Raw genomic sequence first — 25503 nt, forward strand, 5'->3', positions numbered from 1 at the left:
TTATGGTCCCAAAAATGATATCTTGGGAAGACATACAATTACCTGAAAAATGGGTTCTAAATTCTATCGTTCCCCCAAAACCTCTTCAAAAAACCGAAGTCGAAGAAATCATACAAGATGAAGCTGGAAATGTTGAAATCACATTCTCTAGGCCAATTAAGAAAAGCTTTCCTATCAGATTTGTGTCTTCTAGATTCTCTAGCGCTCAATCAAATCAATCCATTTCACCCTCTCGGGCTTCTTGTTCTTCAATTCCTCATAGCTCTCATCAAAAGAGGAGAATAAGTCGATCTTCTTTAGTTAGACATACCCAAAAATCTATGCCATCTCAGGTTGAACGACCTGTTTATGAATATAACATAGATTTCCCTACATAGGGGACAGTTTTCATGCATGGTCGTGTATAAGAGGAATCTTTTACACTGGCTTTTAGTAACTGTCAGATTGAATTGTTTTAATTTGAATCGTCCAAGAATAAAGTAATGATAGATACTTATCCTATACGGTTACCTTTCGGTTACTCTTTCAAATACGTCTACAAGACTTTGTATTTATTGATTAAAAAAAATGATATTTTTTTTGTGAGAAAAAAATGAAATAACTTCCATATTTTTCGTTCTCTGCAACTCCCTTTTCTCTTGCCCAAAAAAACCTTTTCTCTCTTCCTCTCTTCCGCAAAACACGGTTTCGTCACCTCAATCTCAACTCTCAATCGACCGTGAATCTTTTCATCATTTTTTCTCCTCCCTTTTCAGTTCACTCCACCTTCTATCACAACCAGTCGGATCCCACAATGGCTACTGCCGTTTGCATCGTCGGAGCTGTTAACAGAGCATCGGTACTGTGTTCTTCCTACCTTTTCACCCTTTGTACCAATCCTTGCTTATTTCTTTCGTTTCAATTTCACATGGCAGAATGGAAATAGTTCCACGATCTCTTCTGAATTGTTGGATTTCTTTCATTTTTTTCTCCAAATTACATTCAAAATTTTAATGACTATTTATGGTTATATCTGGTTTCAACCTCTTTGGGTTCAGTACGCGTTCTTTCGAATTTTTTGTCCCATGATTTTGCTTTTTCGAGTTCTGTGGAATTTAGAGATTAGAGAGAGAATCTGTAGTTTCGTTTGAATTTCATCCCTTTATTATTTTTGTGCATGGGTAATTTCAGTTTTCCATTAGTGATCGCCGAAATTCTTGACGGCTTTTAGCTTCGTTTATGGGTTTCTTATTTTTTTTAATTTCTAAATTTTCTTTTTCCAGTTATTGTTTGATTTTGGGAACATATATAATTTGTTATTCTGTTTGAATGTCTTGGTTTCTCTAGGTATAAAGAGTTGGGTTTGTCGGCGCATCGGTGTTATTCATCGTCTTTGGGTGCTTCGTCGGTGCATCGATGTTCTTCTTTTCCTTCATATTCCTCGAGTCTTTGAAGACCAGTGATGAGGCTCATCATTCGTGGTGTCACAAGTTCTTTCTTGAACTTGAAGCCCAGATCGCTGAACCCTTTTAGCTCTTTGTATTCCAGTTCCCAGAAGCTCTTGCAGCTTTTCGTCTTCCTTAATCTCCTTCCCTCACCATCAGCACTACCTGAATATCTGAGACAATATGGGACTTTTTTAACCAAAAGAGACGATGATTGAGACCGGATTTTGGTTATAGTCGAAAGGTTCAACCTTGTGGGTCTTAATTCCTCTTCTTTGTTGTAGAAGTCATCCTTTGTCACAAGATAAAGCACCAGTTATTGACATGAATGGGATAACTAAAGCACGACAGCGGCAGAAATTCAGAAACTGATCATTAGACTACTAGAATTACCTGAGTAGTAGTTGGAGATGCACAGCGGCTGGGTATGGGTTGCGTGGTTACAGGGGTTGGGTTACAGGGTAATGTACAGCGGCTGTTGCTTGTGGGTTGCAGAGAACTTAAAAAAATGAAAGTTGTTTCTTTTTTATTTTTTTTGGGTAAAATTTTGGTTTTTTTAATCATTATTGATAGGGGACGGTTTTCATTGTATTTTTTAATCATTGTTGATAAATACAAATGTCTTTTACACGTATTTGAAAAAGTATTGAAAAGTAACCGTATAGGAGTTATCTACCATTACTTTATCCTTGGACGGTTCAGATTAAAACACTTTAATCTGACGGTTACTAAAAACCAGTCTAAAAGATTCCTCTTATACATATATATATATATATTAAACTGTGGGTTATGATCATGTATGCCACGATAGAGGGAGTCCCTCTATTGTCAATTATGTTTTTTTCTTTTAATTCTTCTTTCCTAGTTGTACTTGGAGTTTGGTTTTACTTATTAGTTTTTCCTTTTTCATTTGCTTTTTCCTTGTCTGAATAGGAGAGCTGTCTTTGTACTCTGTTTTTCTATAAATATGATTGGAAAGGGGGAGAGTGCTATCGGTTGTTAGTCCTTCTAGCAGCTTCCCTTTGTCTCTCTCAACCTTTTCTTCTTCCCTTGCTTTTCTCTTTGGTTACTGGTTCCATAATCCACAGTTGTCAAGGCGCCTAGGCGAACCAAGGCGAGTTAGGGGGTCAGAAACCAAGGCAACACCAACAAGGCGACAAGGCGCCGCCTAGGCGACCAAGGCGACACCAGAATTCAAGGCGTGAGAAAGGCGCCTGGACGCCTAGGCAACGCCTTGACAACTATGCCATAATCTGATTTTGTCACACACACACACACAAAAATATGTATATGTAGACCCAGATATAATCTAAGGAGAAAAGGACTATTAATGAGTCCTAAGATTTTCGAGTCTTTGCTCAGAAACTCTCAATTCTTCTTCTAATATTTGTACGACACCTTTTTGAGACAATAAGTGTTTGGGATGAGGCCAGGGCAGATCAAGGCCTTTAATTTGTAAGTAATTCCTTCTTTGTTTAAGTTCTTCTATTTCAAGATAAAGATCTGTTAATCTAAAATTTAGATTAATGATATGTGCTTGTGTGGACCGTATCTGAGATATTATTCGTTGCATAAACAATTATAATAAAAGCAGTAAATAAGTAATTAAGTAGTAATAGTGATGAGCAGTACCGATCGTTGTAAACAGTACTCTTAGCAGAATTCAAACTAATATACTGACAAGCTTCATATAATTGTAATAGAATCAAACTTACATATGAATCGGGCAAACAGAATCCAGCAGAGGAGATGGATGGACTTAATAAGTTATCACTGAAAGAGTGCCTAATTGAGGCAGAATTAGTTTCTGAAAGGATTTTTTCATAGTAAAACCTTGATTTATTAGGTTTATAGGTTTTGAATGATTTGTGCTCAATAACCTCAATTAAGTACAAATCTACAACCTGAGCAGGTGGGAGATTAGTATGCTGATTATCAATGGTGTAGGCATGGATGGAGGTTGATTCTACATATGGGGTATAAGGAATAGGAGAAGGTGGTTTAATCATTCCTCTTCTTTCAGAAGATTGAAGGATGATTCTTTTCCTCTTCTTCTCTAAATGTTATCCCTGTTGAAACTCAGGAGTAAGAAAATCAGGCAATGAGTTAGTACCTCCCTTAATATACTCTATTGCCAAATCAAAATTAGATAACAAAGCTTGCCATCTAGCAAAAATCTGTTTAGATGCTAAATTTTTAACGTCCTTTTTCAAGAACATTTTTTGCTGCTTGGCAATCAACTTGTACTAAGAATTTTTTATTCAAAAGATCACTCTTAAATTTAGTGATACAAAGGACAATAGCCTAAATCTTTTTAACTGTAGAATAATTTTCCAATATATATATAGGGCGTACCTAGTGCACGAGGCCGCCTCCACTGGGGGTGTCTGGGGAGGGTCGTAATGTACGCAGCCTTACCTCTGCTTTCACAGAGAGGCTGTTTCCAGACTCGAAACCATGAGCACTTGGTCACAATGGAGCAACCTTACCGTTGCACCAAGGCCCGCCCTCGCTCTTTGTCTCTCTCTCTAATATATATATATATTCACACACATACGCGCGCACATATGTATGTAAGGACTTCAGATTTGTACCGCTCTCAAGTTTAAACGTCAGCTTGAAAAGGAAAGAAAATCTGGGTTTAAGGAACTCGGAGATTTTTGCGAACAGTTTGGTTATCAAAAGCTCAAAATCTCAGGGAAGAAGGTTTCTAATAAACCATTCAAATCTAGAATCTATCAAAAATTTCAAAGGTCTAAATTCAAAGGTTACTCAGCCTAAAAATGAAGAGAACTTATAAAAGACCAAAAAAATGCCCTTCTAAGAAATACAAAAATACATTAAAACCTTTTCCTCAAAACATTAAGCCTCCTGTGTGTTATAAATATGGAAAAGTAGGTCATTTTAAAAATAAATGTCGGACTAAAGAAAAATAAATGTTTTAGAAATTAGTGATACTCTTAAGAAAAATCTTCAAGATGTTTTGCTTTATAGCTCCTGCTCAGACTCCTATAAGTCCGATTAAGATATCAATCAGGTCGCATTGGCTGAAGATGAAGACTTGTTACAATCGGACTCAACTTTGGAATCAAATTGTGCCTGTGATACCCATAAAGCTATAATGCATATGAACGGATTAGGAATAAATACCCTAACATCCGAAGAAGGTTTACTTCTAAGAGCAATCGATCAAATTCAGGGTTCTAATATGAAGTCTGATATGCTTACTGAATATATTAATATGATAAAAGAACAAAAGGAAGACAAAGAAGAAGCAAAACCCGCTAAAAAGGCTAATCAACCCCAGACGTTGAAGGACGAGAGCCTATTGTCCAAAAGCTAAAAAGAGAGCTCTCTGAGGTAAAAGAAGAGGTTAGGGCTTCTAAAACAAAGAATTCATACAATAGAATTATACCAAGAGAATTTTGTGTTGACAGATACTAGTCTACTGTTTCCTATGGCAAACTTATTCAGATCCGCCGCAAGAAGACTATCATTTGACTCCTCTTCTTCTAACAATATGGTTCATAATCCTGAACAAATAACTTTTAAAAATCTTGAAAAACATATTGAAAACTGGACTATTCCTAAGGTAAGTAAAACAAATATATACACAAAAGGAACATTAAAGTTTACTAGCGATTATGCTATTAAGACTTGTGAAAATTCTATATCTGTTATATCTGATCAAGAACGATTCCATCTTCTCTCTGCTTCTCAAATCCAGAAATATTAATCAAAGATTTAAGTATATCCGTATTGGTTTAATCCAAGTAGCTATTAAGCCTCTTACTCGTCTAGGATTAAACAATTCTGTTCTTGTTCTTATTGAAGATGCTGGGCATTTACTAGCTGATGATTCAATATTCGGGAAAATAGAAACTAGCCTTATTGAAGGACCAGTCTATTTTTAATGTTACCCCAACTATCCTCTATCCCTACCAGATGTAAATCTTCTTGATGTCTTCACCTTAAATATAGCCACTCATGGTTTTCACATGAAACCAGGATTACAGAATTTATCGGTCATATATAGAATTTATTATAAAGTTATGACCACCCTTGTCCCGAATGCCAAAGTAATAGAAGCAAAAGGGCAAACAGTGCTATTTTAGGCAAATTCTGAAAGATCAAATGTAATGGTTCCCAGAATAATTCCATTGAATGAAATTACCCTTCCTGATGCATGGAAATTATTAGCCCTTGCTCCCCCTCAGCTGTTAAAGAGGACTGAGGCCCTGAGAATATTATAATATCCTTCAGGAGATGTTGAGATCCAATTTTCTAGACCCTCTAGATCAATTTCTTCTTGCTCAACTGTTAGAAAAACCTCTCCTTCCAGAGCTTCCTGTTCTTCTATTCTTCTATCATGTAGAGATAAGAAGCATTCTTATGTCACTGATAGAGTTCAGGGTTTGTTCCGTTCTAAAGAAGTTAAAGTTGAGCATCCAGAATATTAATATAATGTTGAGATGCCTCCTCCATCTCAAAGAGATGATTTAAAATATTCTGATGATGGAAGCGATCAAGCTTCGGTAACTGCTTCGGAAATGAACATGGATCTTAAGGTTGACAGGAATAAGAATTTTCATGTCGAAATGCTACACATAAGTAAACCCTTTAAAATTAATAAAAGGTTTCTAGGGGCAGATTTCAAATCAATAAAAAATTATGAGAAAAGAAAAAACTTTGAGTCAATATGATTTGCCTACGCGACAAGACTTGCAGTCTCAATGGGTTGCATAGATGGAAACTCATAAAATAAATCTCTCTTTCTTCATTTGGTTGCAACTTTCTGAAACCCAAATAAACCTAGTAGAAAAAATAGCAACCACATACACTACAAAAGAAAATAAAGAAATCACATCTATTCATCCTCCAGAGAATGAAGGATTAAACGTGAATGGAGTTATGGCTGCACCTTATAAAGCAGAATTTAAAGGAAACTGCCACATACAAGAAGCTCATACTGAACTTTGTTGCATTGTTAATGTTTTAAGTGATGTATTATTTTTCTCTCTTCAGAAGAAAAAGACTAGCATTTACATCATAAGACATATGTAAGTTGAACATACCAGGCCTTTCCTGAGTAAAAACCTGAACAAAAAATTAGGACTCTCAACTTGGTTATTTTTTTTACCAGAATTGGTAGTTGATTGCATGGGGCTTTAGTCAATTTCTATTGAATCACAAGAGCTCTCTCTCTGTCTTGTATTTTACTTTGTGAGAATTCATTATTATTATGTTCTTTTGATTCTCTAATAACGTTTTTAATAAAACTGCAGGCATTATATTGTTCATCCTTTTTCTGTTGCTTATTTTTCTTTTATTATTATTATTGTTTACCCTAAATCAGTAGTTGCGGAATGCAGGCATTTTGGAGAGCATACTGACATTAAAGTAGGTGGAGAGCTTTCGGATATCATCATAAGCAAGGTTTGATGAACTGCTGCCTGCTCTGTAATCTTTATTGCACAAATTACCATATTTCTGATCAATAGTTCATAGTCTATGGTGTTATGAACTAGTCTTTTTTCCCCATATATGGTTGCTCCCTTGTATTTTGCCGATTATGGTTAATGGAAGTTTGGAAGGGCAGGGTTTTCTTCTTGTGGAGTATGTTGCTGCTAACTAGATATAAGGGACCTATTCAAACACTAAAATGCATTCAACCAACACAAAGAGAAGTGTAAGAAAGAAAAAATAAATTTCTTTAATAATCCATTCATGAGAATTGAAACAAGAAATTAAATATTCACTATGTAGAGTATCACAGGTTTGCCTGTTAAACCTTGGTTAGGAAGAGAAAGAGAACCATTTGTCCTCAGATGTGTAGAATATAAATACCATTCCATTAGTCTGAACAAGTATTTGATATACAGCGATGTGTAGAAGCCCACATTTGCTCCTAAAGCAATTCATTGACTCTTAACTCTAAGACACCTAATCATAGTAGTTATCTATATTTCTTAAACCAAACCTTAATTTTACCTATTTAAACCATCATTAGATTTCTCGCTAGATTAAACACAATAAGAGTTGATAAGATAAATATCTAGCATAAAAATGATGATGATGGTGGTGGTTGTGATGATGATGATGAAAGAGTTCTCCGTAGTTTTCTTTCATGGAAATAAATTTCCTTGCTTATGATAAAAAAAACAAGGGTTGTTATTCATGTAACAAGGGTGGGTTATGTTTGGAAAAATAACAAAATGGTGAAAAGACCAATACAATAAGCAATGGAACATTGAAGGATGAATTAGGTAGGACAATTTAAACATTTCATTTTCTTTTATTAGCATCTCACGATTAATTTGCAAATTGACATTTAAAATGGCATTTCTGTCTTTTCATAATTACCCTTTCCCTCCCTATGTCTCTCTCGTTTCCAAAAGGAAGCACTCTTGAAGTGGGTCTTTGATGTCCTTTAATCCACTTTTCTGATTGTTAGTCATCTTGTTATTTCTGCTTCTCTCACATAAAAACCTTGCTGCAACTTCCACTGGGAAGACAAAGGAGAGAGGTTATTCTGTGAAAGCAGAGACGCAGAGCTGGTGATTAAAAGAAAATTACAAAACATTAGGGTTTTACACGCTTGGCACCGTATTGAAGAAGTACCCAAGAAGTAGAAGCACTAATATGGGCAAACCATACATCAGTTCCAACAACATCCAGAAGGAAATTTTGTAATTTCTCTTTCATAGACCATGAGTACGTTTTCCCTTCTTGAACCTCTGAGTCATTGATGGAGAACACAAATTGTTAAGAGTGAAAAAAAAATACAATATTAAACGTTCTAATGGAAAAACCATGATTCGCTACACCTACGTATTAGTGTTTGGGGTTTCTTCGCATAGAAACCGACTAGTAAGCATAACATTTGCTGTCAAAGAGAGCGATGCAGCCAAAACCTAGAATTCTGATATCGGATTTAATCAACAACCTAAACCCTTGTCAGAAACGAGAGAAAAATAGTGAAGAAGGTTTTCGGTAGAAAAAACGAGAGAGACGTGTGGAAAAAAAAATCCGGAGTGAGCAGAGGATTCACCGGCCAACGAACAGAGGGGGTTGGGGGTTGGGCGTTGGGCCGTTGGGGAAGATGGGGTGTGTAAATTACGGTTCAATCCTTTATTAGAAATTCCGTTAAATTCTTGATTTTATTCAATTTTTTTGTTTCTATTTCCCACAATGAATGTGATTTCACTGAACTATCCCATAAATTTATTTCCAAACACATCCCTTACTTTAGTTTTAAGAGGGTAATTGGTGTCTTATTATGTTTGGATAAATAACAGACCCTTGTTACATTAATAATTCCCCAAAAAACAAAGGTTTTTTTTTTTAAAACTTTCGTGCATTAATTATGGAATAATTGGAGCAGCGATTTTTTGGAAAGTCTGATTTGAAGAAGGTGAACTTTTATAGGCCCTAAAGTGAAAGATAAGTCCAAAAGATAATGTTATCTCAACGAAAACAAACTAAGCAACTAGTAGCAGTTTACCAAAATTTAATTAAAAAGGTTGCAACATATATATCCTAATCACTTCGAAACAGATCCAATATAATGCAACCTATGTTGCTAATAGTCTCGATTGTAATAGTCATTAGATTTGAACTGTAGAAGATTCTTCTGAATCATTTCTTTGCCACTATGTTCCTAGTTGTCTGCTTGGTTCCCTCCCTCCCGAAAATTGTTCCTTCTTGTCTGTTTTTCTTACTGTCGATTGAAATAAATCTATTTTATAAACATGCAAGATCAGTTGGAGTCTGGATTATTGAAGTAAACATCTTCCTCACAAAAATTTGGGATGAGCAAATCTATCGGGAGGGGTCCAATGGTGGGTATTGATCTCAATATATAAAATATGTATGAGTTCATCGTGAGGGACCAACAGTCAAAGCTGGTCTCTGGACTGGCAAAGAACGATCTTTTTTTTTTTTCTTTTTATCTTCATCTTCTAATGAAGAGAGAGCAGTAAAGTAGTAGCCAGCAAACTAGTGAAGGTCTTTTCTTATTTTGTATTTAAAGAGGGATGTATGAGGGCCCTTTTGTGATAAAAAACATGGAGGGAGAGGGTCATTGGGATTCTAGTAGGGGAAAAATGGAGAGAGTGCAACTCACAGGTGATGCGAATCCGGAGTTCCGAAACCCATTTTGGATCGTTTGTGGACCCACTTAAACAATTATAACCCAAGTACAAGAAGCGATGGCAATTTTGGATCGTTTTTGGATCCTCTTCCACAGTTTGTATTTATAATAAATTAATAACCAATTACATCAAAATAGGAAACTCATTCCTTGTCAACCAAGAAACTAAAAATAATTAGAAACTAACCCTAACAAGGAAACTAACATAAAACGGTGGAAACAAACTAAGATACCAAGATAGGGACAATCCCCCTATTCATGGTAAATTATCCAAACTACCCTTGTACCACCATAGCACAAAGGCCCATTCTCAACACTCCCCCTCAAGCTGGGAGTACACATATAGCAAAAAGAAATCTCCAGCTTGAAACAAAAGCACAAGGTAACAATTGTAGCACCACCCAGCAGCCCATCACCAGCTCAAGCACAATGGCCACCAATCAGCAACAGTAAGTAAAAGAAATCGTGTCGAATAGAACCAAATAGTAATGAGCAAGGTAGAGAACCCCAACCGCGATCAAAAGATCATATAACAGCAACAACACAATCTTCCCAAGGAAGACAGGTAGTAGATAGGCATCTTCCCAAAGAAAAGTAAAATTGCAGCTTCAACGGCTACATCACAAGAAGAATCTCACAATTCTCTCAGAGGCACCATTTCACAAAAGGCTACTGTCTCAGATGTACTATTGCAGTACTTGTACATCAGCTCAGTACTTATAGAATGCGGACCCAAATCACAAAGACAGCATCTGGTTGCTGACTGACGAATTAAAGACAGCATATGGTTGCTGACCGACGAATTAAAGACAGCATATGGTTGCTGACCGACCATCCAAAGACAACATATGGTTGCTGACGAACCACTCGGCATAAGGCAACCGTGGACCAAGTAGATAAAGCTGTACTGTTGTTGAACCAAACACAAACTCTTAATGTTGCTGTGGATACGAGCAGATGACACGTATAGATAAAAATAATCTTCAAGAATGAGTGACTGAAGCAAATAAGTCTTCAATCATGTAGAAACGCACCATGCTGATGGCCAGATAAATCAGACAAATTTCCAAATAATTCTTGACCAACGCAATAACCACAAGTACCAATAATCACCAAGATAATCTCCAATCTCCCTCTCACGTGTAGCATTACACGTGGACAAATATGGTAAAGCCAATGGGATATAGCTAGAGTGTGCCAACAATGCCAATCTTTAAAAAAAAATAAAATTGGAACTCCAAATTGATATGACCGGGTCCACTATTTGATTTGTAAGTCCAATGACAATTTTGTAAATAATTAATGCAATCTCCAAGTGATGCAAAGACCGGTTCAAAATACGTAGTTGGGTTCATGTGGACCCACCCAAGTACACAAGAGGCAATAAACAAGGGTTAATGGCAGAAACGTAATTAACTAGAATGTCCAAAGGGGTACTTGGGTAAATAAACGAGAGAATGGCAAACTTGTAATTGAACAGAATATTCCAAGGTGATATGGGCCAGGGAAGCCCTTCACGGGGTTCTTTTACAGGAGGAAATTTTCTTGAGGCAAAAATCAAGGGCAACCTGATTGAAGGAGGGGGACCGGAACACGAAATTCTTCTATTCCATGGTGAAGGTCAGACGAAGGAAGTTTTCTGGGATTTATGCCTCTCAGGGGTGTGTGGTGGACGATGGGCTGTTGTCGTTGATCCCCAAAGTGTTATCTGACGCTTACAATTCCTACCTCCTGGGGGTTCCATCTCTGGAGGAAGTGAGGAAGGCCATTTTTTCCTTATCTGGGGACAATGCCCCAGGCCCTGACGGCTTTTCTGGGATCTTCTTCTCGGTCTGTTGGGAGTTGGTGGGACATGATGTGTGGGAGGCAGTGCAAGATTTCTTCTCGGGAGGAGCTCTTCCAAGAAGCTATATGTCGGTCAACCTGGTACTCATTCCTAAGGACAACCCGGAGGTAATGGTAGATTTTCGGCCTATTAGTTTGTGTAACTTCTCTTAAAAGATATTGGCAAAGATCATTACCTCGAGATTGGCAGGGCTCCTTCCATCCTTAGTGACGGAGGAGCAAGGTGCGTTTGTGCAGGGAAGTTGCATACATGACAACATAGCCAAGGGTGGCAATGTGATTCTCAAGCTGGATATGGCCAAGGCTTATGACCGCCTGGAGTGGGAGTTCCTTTGGCTTGTCTTGGACAGGTTTGGCTTTAGTGATGCTTGGATTTCTCTGATCAAGAAGATGGTTGAGAACTGCTGGTTTTCTATAGTTATGGGGGGAAGCAGTCGGGTTTCTTTAAGTCCTCTAGGGGGTGCGGCAGGGAGACTCCCTCTCTCTAGCTCTATTTATCTTGGCGGAGGAGGTGCTAAGCAAGGGTTTAAAAGGGCTCTTTGTTGATGGGCTTGCAGCTTTTTACAGACTTCTGAGAGGATGCCCAGGAATCTAACATAGCCTCTTTGTAGACGACACCATCATTTTTTCCAGATGGTTGAAGACCTCCCTCAAGCAGATTATGGGCTTCATTACTAGGTATGAAGGGTTTTCGGGACAGCTGGTTAATAGGCAGAAAAGCTGTTTTGTGTTGGGCGAAAAGGCGTCGATGGCTTCACCGTGCATGGTGGGGGTGGTTACAGGCTTTCCCAGGAAGTCCCTCCCTATCACTTATCTGGGAGCCTACATGTTCTGGCCACTCTGGATCCACCGAAAGCTGTCCTGTGCAGTCTGTACAGGATCTTTGCTGATTTTCTTTGGGGCAGCTCTGAATGGGGCAACTGTAGGCACTGGGTGAACTGGCAGAAAGTTTGTAGGCCTTTGGCGGAAGGGGGGGCTAGGCGTTCGACTGCTTTAGGATGTGGGGATTTCACTCAGGTTGAAAGGGTATTGGAAGGTCTTGTCGAAGCAATCTCTGTGGAGTGAACTTTTCAGGACCAAGTATTTTAAAAATATGCATGTCTCTTTGGCTGGGCGGGTTGGGACTGGTTCTAAATCTTGGCGAAGCACTTTGGAGTTCAAGGGGTTTGTCTTGGAGAGGTCCAGATGGCTGCTTGGGGTTGGCAATGTCTCTTTCTGGCTGGATAACTGGGTGGGGGTTGGCCCTCTGATCGACTTCATGGATAATGGGTTGCTAGTAGATCTGAACCTGTGTGTTAAAGATGCGGTCGATGATGAGGGGGCTTGGAAGGAGGACATCCTAAGCCTCATTGATTCGGAGGCGGTTAGGGACAGCATCAGGTTAGGGGACTTTGTGCTTTCAAACAGAGAAGATTTGTTGATATGGACTCCTACGTGTGATGGCCGGTTCTCTTCTAGATCAGCATGGAACGAAGTCCGGCATAGGGACCCGATAGGTCCTTTTCGAAATGGATCTGGAATCAAGCGGTGCCCCTGAAAGTGGGGTTCTTTTCATGGCAGCTCCTGATGGGCAAGATCCCCACTGACGATGCCCTTATGGCCCTTGGCATCCCCCTGGCGTCTAGATGCAACTGTTGTGGACAGCCAAGGAGGGAAACCACGGATCATTGTTTGGGCTCTGGCGGTACGGCATCGAAGGTTTGGGAGTATTTCTCCCGGCTTTTGGACATCCCCTTCCTGCACTCCAGGATGTCAGAAGTCGGGTTTTGCTCTGGCAAGGTGTAGGGAGCTGCAAGATCCTTAGTGCCTACATCATTGGTATTTTGCCTGCTTTGATTGTTTGGGAACTCTGGAAAGAGAGAAACAACAGAAGGCATGAGGAGAGGCGTCGTAGTGCTACCTCCATCATTGAGCGCATCAAAGGATGGGTAAGAGAGATTCAGTTACCCTCCAAGATTGGCAGGTTGGAATCCCCTAGGAATACCTTAATTCTACAGTGTTTTGGCCTTGTGTCTCCAGCTGCAAAGCTGAAACGGCCCCTCCCTATCTATTGGTGTCCCCCGTTTCTATCTGTGAAGCTTAATGTAGATGGAGCCTGCAAAGGAAACCCCGGACTTGGTGCTGGAGGAGGGGTGATTAGGGATCAGAGTGGGGAGTGCACTAATTCCTTTGATGCGCTCAATGATAAACACTTCAGAGTAGCAGAGTCAATTGATCAGGTATGATTCTTCATACAATACTTAAGTCTTCAATGTACGAAACCCATACAAAACTCTAGTTCTTCTTCTTCTTCTATGAACTAAGGTTTCCTTCTTCAAATTGGAAACCCAAGACGACTCTCAAAACGGCAATGACAGAGAGAAACAGGTATTGGTTACAGCTCTGATACCATGTTACAAATCCTGAGAAGAAAAGGAAAAACTATAGAAGAAACGATAGAAGAAGAGATGGGGAAGAAAAGAAGAGAACTCGATGCCCTGAGTTCCTCTCCCACATTTTGTATTTATAATAACCAATTACATCAAAATAGAGAACTCATTCCTTGTCAACCAAGAAACTAAAACTAATACGAAACTAACCCTAACAAGGAAACTAACATAAAACAGTGGAAACAAACTAAGAACCAAGATAGGGATAATCCCCCTGTTCATGGTAAATTACCCAAACTACCTTTGTACCACCACGGCACAAGGGCCCATTCTCAACAAAATAGAAACTCAAAACCCAATTCAAAGGAGCAATGGCAAATCTGTAAAGAATGTGAACAGTGGAAAGTCTTTTTTTAGAAGACAAGACAATTAGATCTTAAGCTGGAATAAGATTATTAGACGACGCAGGGTAATTTTGGAAGATAATTCAAAATAAGGATAAATTAAAAGCAACTTTAGAAAGTAGGGGCTGTTCTGTAATTTTAATGAACAGTGCCTTCTTCTAGCTCTCGACAAACAGCCAGGGCGGTAGAACCTGCAGCTATTTCAACACAGCCAACTCCCTCATATGAACACCAATGGATTCGAAATTTAAAGGTAAGGGACCACCTCACAAATCTCTGAAATCCACCAGATCACAACCCAAAACAGCAACCAGAATTAAATAAAAAAATCACTGAAGTTAGAAATGGCAGTAAAACAGAATCAGCTCTGCAACTTGAGTTAGTTTTCTCTACTGGCACATTCCCATACCCCCAAATACCTAGAAGCTAAGTCGCCTCAAGCAATAGAACGCTCCCTGATTTCTAAACTGATACAGGTTAAAGGGATGGAGTTCCAGGGAAACCTTTTCAGTGAAACAGAATCACACCACTGAGAACGGAAACAGGAAAGAAAGAAGAGAAGAAAGGATGAGAGACAGAAGATTAGAGGAGAGAGATCCCACAAAGAAGGGGGTGGGGAAAGAGATGGTCACCCAACCATTACGCTATTGCACCATACCGGTACCATAAACAATTCAACTAAATCAATTCATCAAATTTGCTTCAATTGTTGATTACGCATCTATTTATAAGACCCAGAAAATAAAAACTCCTAATTATGTACTGAAACTTAGACTAACAAAATTAGAAACTCAATAAAACTCAAATTGGAAATTTCCGTACATGTCTAATAGCTACCGAAAATAAAAGATTACATATATTCCCCAAATAAAATAATTCCTATATATCCTACTGAAAATAAAAACCCACTTGGACTCGGTTCATCTCAACGGGTGTAGCCCGGTCCAAGAAATTGCTCCTGCATCAACAGGTGATGAGTCTGCCCCACTTAAATGTCATATTTTGTTACTAGTATAACTCACACTGACATTTGCCCTCCTGGCTTCACCCATGATTTTTCTCTTTTTCATTTATTGGCTGCACACAATCTGGGTGGTCGCCTGGTGGGTCCTACAGGTTTAGAACAAAATATTGATTTCTGCTGCTTGACTAATGATTATTGTTAAAATTACCTCTTCTATCTTGGAGACTAGGAATGCTGCCAGACACGAGCACAGTATATTCTTCACCCTTGTTATGGGCTATCCTCTTTCTTCTTTTTTCATTGTCCATTTCTCACCTTTGTATCTCATTTCTCTTTTTTTATTCTGCATTACTCTTATTTTCCTTTTCTCTGTGAGGACATCTTTCTCGATCAATCCCTTTGCCCCTCATTCTTCGAGAATCAGAAAGTTCCTTTTCGAGTTTGAATTTGTTCATTTGGAATCTGGGTTCTTCTTTCTTTTTTCTTTTTGATTTATTTTCTTTTATTCTTTCTTTCTATTTTCTTTCGCTCTCTTTTCTTTTTCCCTTCCATCATTCCTTAAGTCCCATAGGTTTGATCTGATCCTGTAGAATCTGACCCATTTTCTCATCGAGCGAAGGGTACGAAATAAATCAGATTGATTTTTCGATCAAAAGTACTATGTGAAATCCTCGGTTTTTTCCTCTTCCTCTATCCCTATCCCATAGGTACAGTGTTTGAATCAATAGAGAACCCTTTCTTGTGTATGAATCGATATTATTACATTCCAATTCTTTCCTGATACCTCCCAAGGAAAATCCCGAATTGGGTCCCAAATTGACGGGTTAGTGTGAGTTTATCTATGCGGTTATGCACTCTTCGAATAGGAATCCATTTTCTGAAAGAAAGATCCTGGCTTTCGTGCTTTGGTGAGTCGTCCGAGATCCTTTCGATGACCTATGTTGTGTTGAAGGGATATCTATATGATGCGATCGATTGCGTAAGACCCGGGGTAGCAACGGAACTGGGGAAAGTATAAAGTATACAGAAAAGGTAGTTCTTTTCTATTATTATTTCATGTCTGGTCTGGACCACAAGAAAGTATTGCGTCTCTGATTGATAGCTGTAATCATCTGATTGATAGTTGTAATCATTTTCTTGGGAAAGATGAAGCAATTCGACCAGAAAACTTGAATACTGTTGAGAACAGACTCGATGAGCTCCAAACGTCCAATCCAGAGGACCCTTCCTTTCCAAGATTGGATTCTCTTAGAGAGAGAGAGAGAGAGAGAGAGAGAGAGAGAAGTCTCATGTAGAAGGAGAGGTGACCCAGGAATGTTCCATAAGGCAGCTTGGTTTTTGGTGGACAATCACATTACATCATTGGTCTTGTCTCTTCTACTGTATTTGTAATTGCAGTCTGGACTCACTTTGTAGGTTGGTGAAGTGAAGCCTTATATTTTCCTAATACTTTCAAAATTTCAAACCTCGATGGCTCTGTTGTGAGGGAAGGCTGAAGACGCAGATCATACTTTTGATTCAGAATTTGGTGTCCTTGATCCCTCGATAACCCTACATACCTAGTTTCCATCTATATTCAAAATGAAAAAGAGAAAAGGAAAATCTGAAACTTCAATGGCTGCTATTACAAGGGAAACAGCCAAATACATGGTTCTTAACTTTGACAGGGATGAAAACTTGACATGCATCCAATCCAGAGGGTCCTTTTGGCAGTTTCTCTATGCATGTTTGTGGTTTTATTTAGGTTTGTTGATTGATACAATATGATATGTTTGTAGGGTTTTGTAGAAGGCAAGTTCCTAATTTATTAAATTTCAAAATTTCAACTAATTCAGTGTCTTGCTTGAGATCTCTAGTATATGGATGGAATTTTGTTTTTTTTCGTTACTTGATGAAAACTGAAGTAAAACCTGGGTTAATAAAAAACATAATAAATTCAAGTATGAGGACCAGTTACTGGGTTAAATGTACTGTCTTTCTGTGATTTCATTTAACTGTTGTGGGTTGGCAGGCTTCACCACCTTTCTGTTCAGTTTCTCCCCCTGTTCGTGCTAGCAACCCTCTCATTCAGGATGTGCGGTTTCGTGACCAGAGGATCTCTCAGAGCTCTACTCCTGGTGTTCGACTTGAAGGTTTTGGTAATGTTGATCACACCCGAAGGACGCAAAGCATCCCGACAATGGCGTGATACCATTTTGCAGCCATCTCTCATCTACCAAGAGAGAGAGAGAAAGAGAGAGCATAAGCTAATTGCAGGTTTGATGATCATGTACAGGGTTTTCTTTTAAGTTTTACAGGACAGAAGATTTGGCTTTTGAAATGCTTGTACATATGCATGTATTTTGGTATGGTTGATGGTGGGCTCTTTATGTATGTACCTTTGTCTCAAACGGTGAGGGTTGGTGAATAAAATCGACGATTTTGAATATGACAATGTGTCATCTTTTTCTGTGGGAGACCCACAACGAGACGAATATACAGAGTGTCTTTAAATAACAAATAGTAGTCCGGTGGAGAGCAAACCCACGAAGGGAGCTTAACTACATGTGAAATGCTACCGATGGTTGTTTCACCTTAGACACCAATTGCCTTTTGGTGAGGGTATTTAAAATATGATGGTGCATTAATGTCGTCAAGAGGCTTCCTTGGGTACATGATCTCATTTTGAATGCTGAGTGGAATTGTTGTTAGATCAAATCCATATTTCCATTACATGTGGCCAAAGCCATATTGAACGTTAAACTTCTACTTGTCTCTTCTTCTGACAGTATTCTCTCCTATATCTAGGAAAGGTGGTTTAACTACCAGGTTGATTCTTGCTTTTCTAACTAGTTCTCAAACTTTGCCTTCAATGTCGCTTTATAAAAAGGACTGGAAGAGCCTCTGGAAACTTAAATTCCTTCCGCCGATGGTATATCCAGGAAGTACTCATGCGTTGCAGCTGCCCAAGGACGCTAGGTTGGATGTGCCAAGGGCTACGGAGGAAGGGGAACAGGTTGTGGCTCTAGCAGAGGCAAGGGAAGCGCCGCAAAGCGATGTCGAGAGGGGGGATGGCGACAATGAAGGGGTCCTGTTATCACATGTGATAATGGAGGGCGAGGAGAAGGGTGAATGCAGCAAGGCTTCAGGTTTGGTTCTTGTGTCTGGGCAGGGTCAGGATTGCTGTGAAACGAGGGAGGGTAAAGGTCATTCTGGACAGGTGTACCTGGAGATAATCAGTGAAGAAAGCTCAGCGGATGAAAACAATGGGGACTGTGGTGTTGTCGTTCAAGGCTCACGTTCGGCAGGAGTGTCACCTAAGCGCTTTTTTGGTGTTAAAGACCACCGTTCAGGGCACAAAGGATGACTGGTTCTTGGCGAATAGGAGTGAGGCGATGTATAATGCTTCATACCAAAGCGCTTTAATGGAAGGCTTCAAGAAGTTCAAGGCTGTGCTTGAGAAGAGGCTTCGGAATGTTGTGGATACGATGGGGTAGAGAGTGATGCGGCTGCGACTACTCTCATTAATAAAAAAGGCTATGGGAGCAATCAAAAGAATAAGCATCGTTCAAAAGTTCAAAAAAGTGTAAACCAAAGGCGGTTTACAAGGTCGAATGGACCTGCGGAATTTAATTCAACGTCTTTGTAAATCAATTGTCTGTCTTGGAATACACATGGGATTGGAAATAAGCTTTCTTCTAGGCGTTTAAAATCATTGGTAGCTCTACATAAGATCGAGATAGTCGCTGTGGCAGAGCCAAAAGCTCAATTCTCTAAAGCTAGAAGGATAATGAGAAGAGTGGGTATGGATGAGGTGTGTTCTAACGGCCAGATCTATGGAGAAAGGATTTGGATTCTCTGGAAAAATTCTACTCATGTTACCATTAGTGAGGAGCACCAACAATATAACACGTTGGAGTGATGGGAAGTTTATTCTTACTTTTGTTTATGGGTTGTGCTCCCAGTGGATAGAAGAGGTATGTGGGACAGCCTGGAAATTTTTTTGAGGGTAGTTAATATCCCTTGGGCAATAGGGGGCGATTTTAATGCTGTTTTGTCCCCCTCTGAGAAAATTGGAGGTCGACCTGCGTGTTCATTTTCTTTGGAGGAGTTTGGCAACTATGTCAATAATGTGGGGCGTATTGTTGCAGGTTATGTCGGAAATATGTGCACTTGGACCAATAATCAGGAGGGAGCTGGAAAGATCATGGCTCGACTGGATCGATTTCTGTTCACCAATTCTTGGTTGGAGGTGTTTCCTTCGTGTCAGGTGCACCATTTAAATAGGACATGCTCTGAACATGTCCCGTTATGACTTAGTGCATCCACAACAAGCACCACCTATTTTTCTTCTTTCAAATTACAACAGATGTGGTTGTTACATCCAAACTTTCAAGACTTTGTGAAAGAGGAATGGGCTAAACCGGTTGTCGGGGCGTCGCTTTCTGTTCTTTATATAAAGTTGAAGCTCCTGCGTGGCAGACTGCATTATTGGAACAGGGAGATTTTCGACAATATACATCAGAATGTGAGAAATGCGGAAGATGCAGTTAGTAGGGCAGAGGCAGAGTATGACCAATTGGCCAATGAGCAAGCTAAGGACTTACTGGTGGGGGCCAAGGAAAATTTGCAGTGTATTCTCTTGCAAGAAGAGATTTTCTAGAAACAAAAATCACGAGTTACTTGGCTCAAGGAAGGGGAGCGTAACACAAAATTCTTTCACTCCATGATGAAAATCAGAAGGAAGAGAACTGGGATTTGTACAATAAAAGATAGTAAGGGGGACTGGCTTTTGGAACCAGAGGAGGTAAAAGAGGAGGCTGTGCGACACTTCACAAATATTTTCATTCTTAAGATTGTGTGGTTGACAAGGAGTTGCTTGATATGATCCCCCATTTGGTGACTGAGGAAGATAATGCTTCTCTTCTGCTCTCGCCTACTATGGAGGAGGTAAAAGAAGCAGTCTTCTCTCTATCTTGTGATAGTGCGCCGGGTCCAAATGGCTATATTGGGTATTTTTTCACTTCCTGATGGAAGACAGTGGAGAGCGGAAAAAGATTTTTTTCCCGATGGTTTTCTTCCTAGGAGTTATACTTATGCTAATCTAGTGCTTATTTCAAAAAAAGGATAACCCAGAGGTAATGTCTGATTTTCAGACAATAAGTCTTCGTAATTTTTTTTTTAAGATTATTGTAAAAATATTTTCTTCTAGATTAGTGGTGATTCTTCCTCACTTGATCATGGAAGAAGAGGGGGCTTTCGTGCAAGGTAGAAGCATCCATGACAACATTGCTATAGTCCGTGAAATGGTGTAGGATTTAAATAGAAGAATGAGAGGTGGCAATTCTATACATAAGCTAGATATGGCCAAGGCATATGACAGACTGGAATGGAATTTCCTTTACCAGGTCTTGGCGAAATTTGACTTTGCAGAGTCTTGGATTGATTTAATAAAGAAACCGTGGAGAATTGTTGGTTCTCAGTTGTTATGGGGAATGGTCCATCTGGTTTCTTTAAGTCCACCAAGGGGTTACGCCAAGGTGATCCTCTCTCTCTGGCTTTATTTATTTTGGTGGAAGAAGTGCTAAGTAGAGGTATTAAAAATCTTTTTATGGAGGGTCGTGCTGCATTTTTTCAACTTCCTAGAGGATGCCCAGGTATTTCTCATTGCTTGTTCGCAGCTGACACCATCGTTTTCACCAAATGCTTAAAGAATTCGTTGAAGAAAATTCTGGGATTCATTGGTAGATATGAAGGATTTTCAGGACAGCTAATAAATAAGCAAAAAAGTTGTTTCATGGTAAATGAAAAAGTCTTTGAGGTGAAAGCTTGGATGGTTGGGATGATTACTAGATCTATTAGGAAGTATCTTCCATTAACCTATTTGGGAGCTCCTATTTTTATAGGCAGGGTAAAGATTAGTTTTTTCGATGAATTGCTTTGGAAATCAAAAACAGGATTGCATGTTGGAAGGGGAAGCTCCTGTTAGTTGGGGGTTGAGTTACTCTCCTAAAACATGTCCTGGCTTCAATGCCCATCCATGTCTTAGCTACATTGGATCTTCCAAAATCAGTAATTCAGAAAGTTAATGGTATATGTACTGATTTTCTTTGGGGAAGATCAGAATGGAGCAACAGGCATCACTGGGTTAATTGGAAGAAGGTATGTGGGCCTTTGAAGGAAGTAGGGCTGCGGCTGAGGCTCCTTGAAGATTTTAGTTTGGTGTTGAGACTAAAAAGTTTATGGCATGTTCTGTCGGAACAATCATATGGAGTGATTTTTTTAAAGCAAAATTCTTTAAAAACTCCCATGTGGTTTTGGCAGGGCCGAGTAGAATTGGATCAAGGTCTTGGGGAAGCGTCTTGGGATATAAAGACTTCATTTTGGCTATGTTACACCCGCGCCCAAAATACACCCTAATATCCTGAGACAAATTGAATTTTTACTGATGGGTGTCGCCACGATGCCAACAGTCAAACATGTGACCTTGGACCGTAACAGTCAAAGGGAAAGCTCGAACACAAGGATTGTATTCATACCTTGATGGGCGATTGAACCACACAATGGGTAAGCTTTGAACCCTAAATGTTCGGTATACATACCCCCTCAAAGTCCTTGATGTGTGGGCCAAAGCCCCACATCCCCTACTGTTGATTTCGGCCTTGACAGCAGTAACAGAACCACGAATGGATCCGCTACTAGTGAATCCATCCGTGCTGTCATGCTGGTGTTATGTGTTTTCTCGTGTGGGGCCCACGTGCCTGTGTTTCGGACGCCGTGGCTAGGTCCCCGGACATGGTGGACCCCCACCCTTACCCTCTTTTGCATTGTTGGACCTTGTATGTGGGCCCACAAGGCTCAAATCTGATTTTAATGAGTTTTAGTGTTAAAGGGCTAAACCAAACAAGACTTAAGACCTTAACAGTTGAGGTTTTAATGAGAAACCGAACGGACCTTAATACTTGGGGTCTTAAAGGAGAAACCAAGCTGGCCTTAAGGCCCAACTTGAGTTAGAATGGGTTTTGGGGTTTAAGGACCTAGGCAAACAGGCCCTAAGACCCATTTCATTTTATAAAAAGAGGACTTGGCTCAAAAGAATCCCATTTCATTCTCATCTAAGGCCAAACCGTGGAGAAGAAGGAGGAGAGAAGAAAGAAGAAGAAGAAGAGGAAGGAGGGATCGATGGAGGGCTGAAGTGGAGCTCATCTTGAGAGTTGGATGAAGTTCGGAGTTGAAAATAAGACCCTCAAAGGGATATGTTTCCTATGAAGGAACTGTGGGCCTAATCCGAATAAAAGACCCTAAAAAATGGGCCCAAACCTAACTGATATGTTTTGGCAGCAACTTTAGAACATAACTGTAATCCGGTGACCTCGCCCACGTCTTGGTTGCTCGTGTAAGACTTGATAAATCTTATTAGGGATTAATTCTCACCTAAATTTCCCCCTAAGTGTACCAATTAAATGACCTATTGTGGTGCCAAGGGTTACCCTTGATGCCCTCAAAACCCCCTTGCTGTCCTAAGGGACTTGTGACCTCAACCAAGAAACGGAAAAGCCCTAAGGTGATTCCGAACCCTTGAATCCCCAAGACTAATGCCTAGGCTAGGCCATGGTAGCCTTGTTGGACCTTGAAGTGAGCCTTTTGGATCTTATGGTCCCAGTACCTTTAATGATGAAGATTGGAAGAGAGAGACTTAAGAATTTCTTGTTTATGCCTGAACGGATCCAAGAACGGACCTAGGCTGTTGCGTCTACTCCTTAGTCTGTTTGTGTTGTATTTGCTATACACAATAGTAACACTTGGGGACTCCTAATGGGATCCCTCCACATATATTCTAACATTTGCTCTCGCACCTTTAGGCTGTCAAGCTCGTACGAAAGAGCATGTACCAAAGCAAACACTAAAAGACACCCCGAACATTACACGAATCATTGGTGAGTGGGGGTTGGACTTTGTTTTATCATTGAGTGATTCTATGTTTGAATGATATGTTTTGTTGCAATCAAGTTACTTGTCATACTTCATGCATAACGCATATTTGCATTATTTACCTATGATTATGTTCATGTGTATGTTGTTGATGGCTATACGTTGTGATTGTGTTGGAGATAGATGAAATGATAATGTGGTTGTTTAATGTCTTTTATCATGTCTTATATTTGGCCTGTCATATGCCGTGTCGTGCTGGTACCCAGGTGATAGATGGTATGGGACGTTGATGCACCCGAAATACCTCTCGATACGATAGTTTCATATAGCATGTTGCATATTTGGGTTTGTAAAATGTGATAAAAGGGATACAGGGTGGTAGATGTGTGAGTTCCTACACCATGATCGCCTTATTGATAATCCAGCCTAGGGATCAAGGTTATGTTCCGGTACCGTGGTTTGAGATTATCGGAGGTTTGCTGGAAGACCGATGATGTGTTCCAGGACCAGCAGGCATCCACTGATGTAGTTAGGGTTATATTGTTGGGGATCGAGGGTATGTTCTGGTACCAGGGATATGACCCTACTATGTCATAGATTAATGACGTTGTATCATTAGGGATCGAAGGTAAGTTCCGGTACTAGGGATACAATTTCATTACTCTACACATCATAGCATTCATGCATACATTACATTTCATTATCATCATCAACATCATTCATCATTATTCATATTACATATCGTACTATTGTGTATGTTGCATGACTGTAAATTGGATCTGATGTGCGAGTCATCATTGGTGGTATGGGACGTCAATGATGTTCACTCATCAGGTTCGGCTTGCAGTCCTATATTTTTTGTGTGTGTGTGGTTCAATTTCTTGCTTATTGGGCTAGTGGAGCTCATCCCTCGGGGAACCCTTCTTTTTAGATTGTGATGCAGGTCGTACAGTGCCGGTGGATGATAAAGGACCTAGTAAAGGATATGGATGTGAAAGTTGGTCTATGACCGTTGATGCTTCTTTTCTTCTTGTTGCTTTTGATATTGTATTTCCTTGATGTATGTTTCCTTCCTTTCTGTACACTATCAAGCAACTTCTATTGTAATAACTTTTAAATTCAAGGATAATCCACCTTATGTATTTATTATCATCGAAGTTATTTTTCCTAAATGAGAATCAACAATATTTATTATAAGTCTTCCGTAATTCTGATATTAGTTCTGATTCTCGTTTGTGTGACTATGAGGTAAGCGACTGCATCCGTGATCCTAGAGGCGGTTTAGGATGTTGGTAAGCATCCTAGTCATACCCTTTTTGTAATATTTTATCCCTTGTCGGGATTGGGATGTGACAACATGGTATCAGAGCGATGATGCTCTCGCTTAACTCACCGTCCAGCTGAATCTTAGGTGCACTGGTTTACACTAAAAGTCTTAACAACAAACTTAAACAATAGTAAAGACACTAGGAACAATATGCATAAAACTACACCTTGCTTGCAGTGATGTTTTTGATTACATTATAACAACAAACATAGGTTGTACTACTTTGAGTGCAAACTTATAATAATGACAGCAAGAAAAGTACAACTAAAACCTTTTTAGAAACACAGAATTATATAAGTAAAAGAGTATAAGACATTAGTGCAAACTAAAGACCCGAGTGACACCACCACTCCGTTGCAAAGATACTTCTTCTATGTATGCTACAACCTGTGATGTTTGTTATATTTGTTTACTACCTTTGTTTATTGGTGTAAGTCCTTTGATAGGATTTCGCTATGGCTCATACCCGTTCAAGGAGGAGTCTATCTCCTCTGAGTTAGCATGATGTTGACCCTTCAGACACAGTTCGATCGAATGTCCCTATTGCCCAAGCGAATCTAGATGGGGCAATGGTATTGGGAGACTTATTGTGAAATATGCACCAAGAGAATCGGGCATTTATGTAGGCCTAGGGTATTTAGTTATTGACTGTTGTGCAAGAGAGAGAAAGGCAGCCAATACCTCCAACACCCGAGCCAGTTGATGCCTCAAAGTTGACTAAAAGGTTTCAGAAACTTAACCCCTCCACTTTTACAAAGATGACCACTAATCTTCTCTATCCGGCACAATGGATGAGGGATATGGAGAGAATCTTTGAGGTACTTCAATGTGCAGATGAAGATAGGATCAGGTGTGCTGCCTTCCAATTTAGAGGCGAGGCTAATTCTTGGTGGCAGTCCACTAAAGATAACTTCAGAAAATCGCATCCCAACCCAACATGGGGCCAGTTCACAGAGACCTTCTTGGGAAAGTACTTTCCTCAGAGCTTATGCGATCAAAAGGAGGCTGAGTTCATGAGCCTGACCCTAGGACCCAAGTCAGTCCTTGAGTACTAGCAGATTTTTGAAGAGCTCTTTTATTTTGCTCCTGAGCATATGAGGCCTGATG

At 39.7% G+C, this 25503-nt stretch overlaps 1 protein-coding gene and 1 long non-coding RNA gene across 3 annotated transcripts in view; one reads left to right on the forward strand and one right to left on the reverse strand.

The window, feature by feature from the left end:
- LOC122661997 overlaps window positions 1–17585 on the forward strand; it is a 31474-nt gene extending 13889 nt beyond the window's left edge. The window contains exons 3-4 of the mRNA XM_043857529.1: window positions 6797–6860; window positions 17170–17585. Of these exons, the coding sequence (XP_043713464.1) occupies window positions 6797–6860; window positions 17170–17346 (241 nt within the window). The 3' untranslated portion in view covers window positions 17347–17585. The remainder of the gene's footprint in view (window positions 1–6796; window positions 6861–17169) is intronic.
- Window positions 2926–16203, reverse strand: LOC122661998. 2 transcript variants are annotated; one of them, XR_006332951.1, is made up of 4 exons: window positions 15538–16203; window positions 6616–6620; window positions 6382–6387; window positions 2926–2935 (listed from the first exon to the last, which is right to left on the reverse strand). It is a non-coding gene; the product is annotated as an uncharacterized LOC122661998 (long non-coding RNA). The 2 variants fall into 2 exon arrangements; XR_006332952.1 differs by lacking the exons at window positions 2926–2935; window positions 6382–6387 and adding an exon at window positions 5669–5681.
- Window positions 17586–25503: the final 7918 nt, after the last annotated feature.

The sequence above is a fragment of the Telopea speciosissima genome, chromosome 5, assembly GCF_018873765.1.
Source record: "Telopea speciosissima isolate NSW1024214 ecotype Mountain lineage chromosome 5, Tspe_v1, whole genome shotgun sequence".
Taxonomy (NCBI): domain Eukaryota; kingdom Viridiplantae; phylum Streptophyta; class Magnoliopsida; order Proteales; family Proteaceae; genus Telopea; species Telopea speciosissima.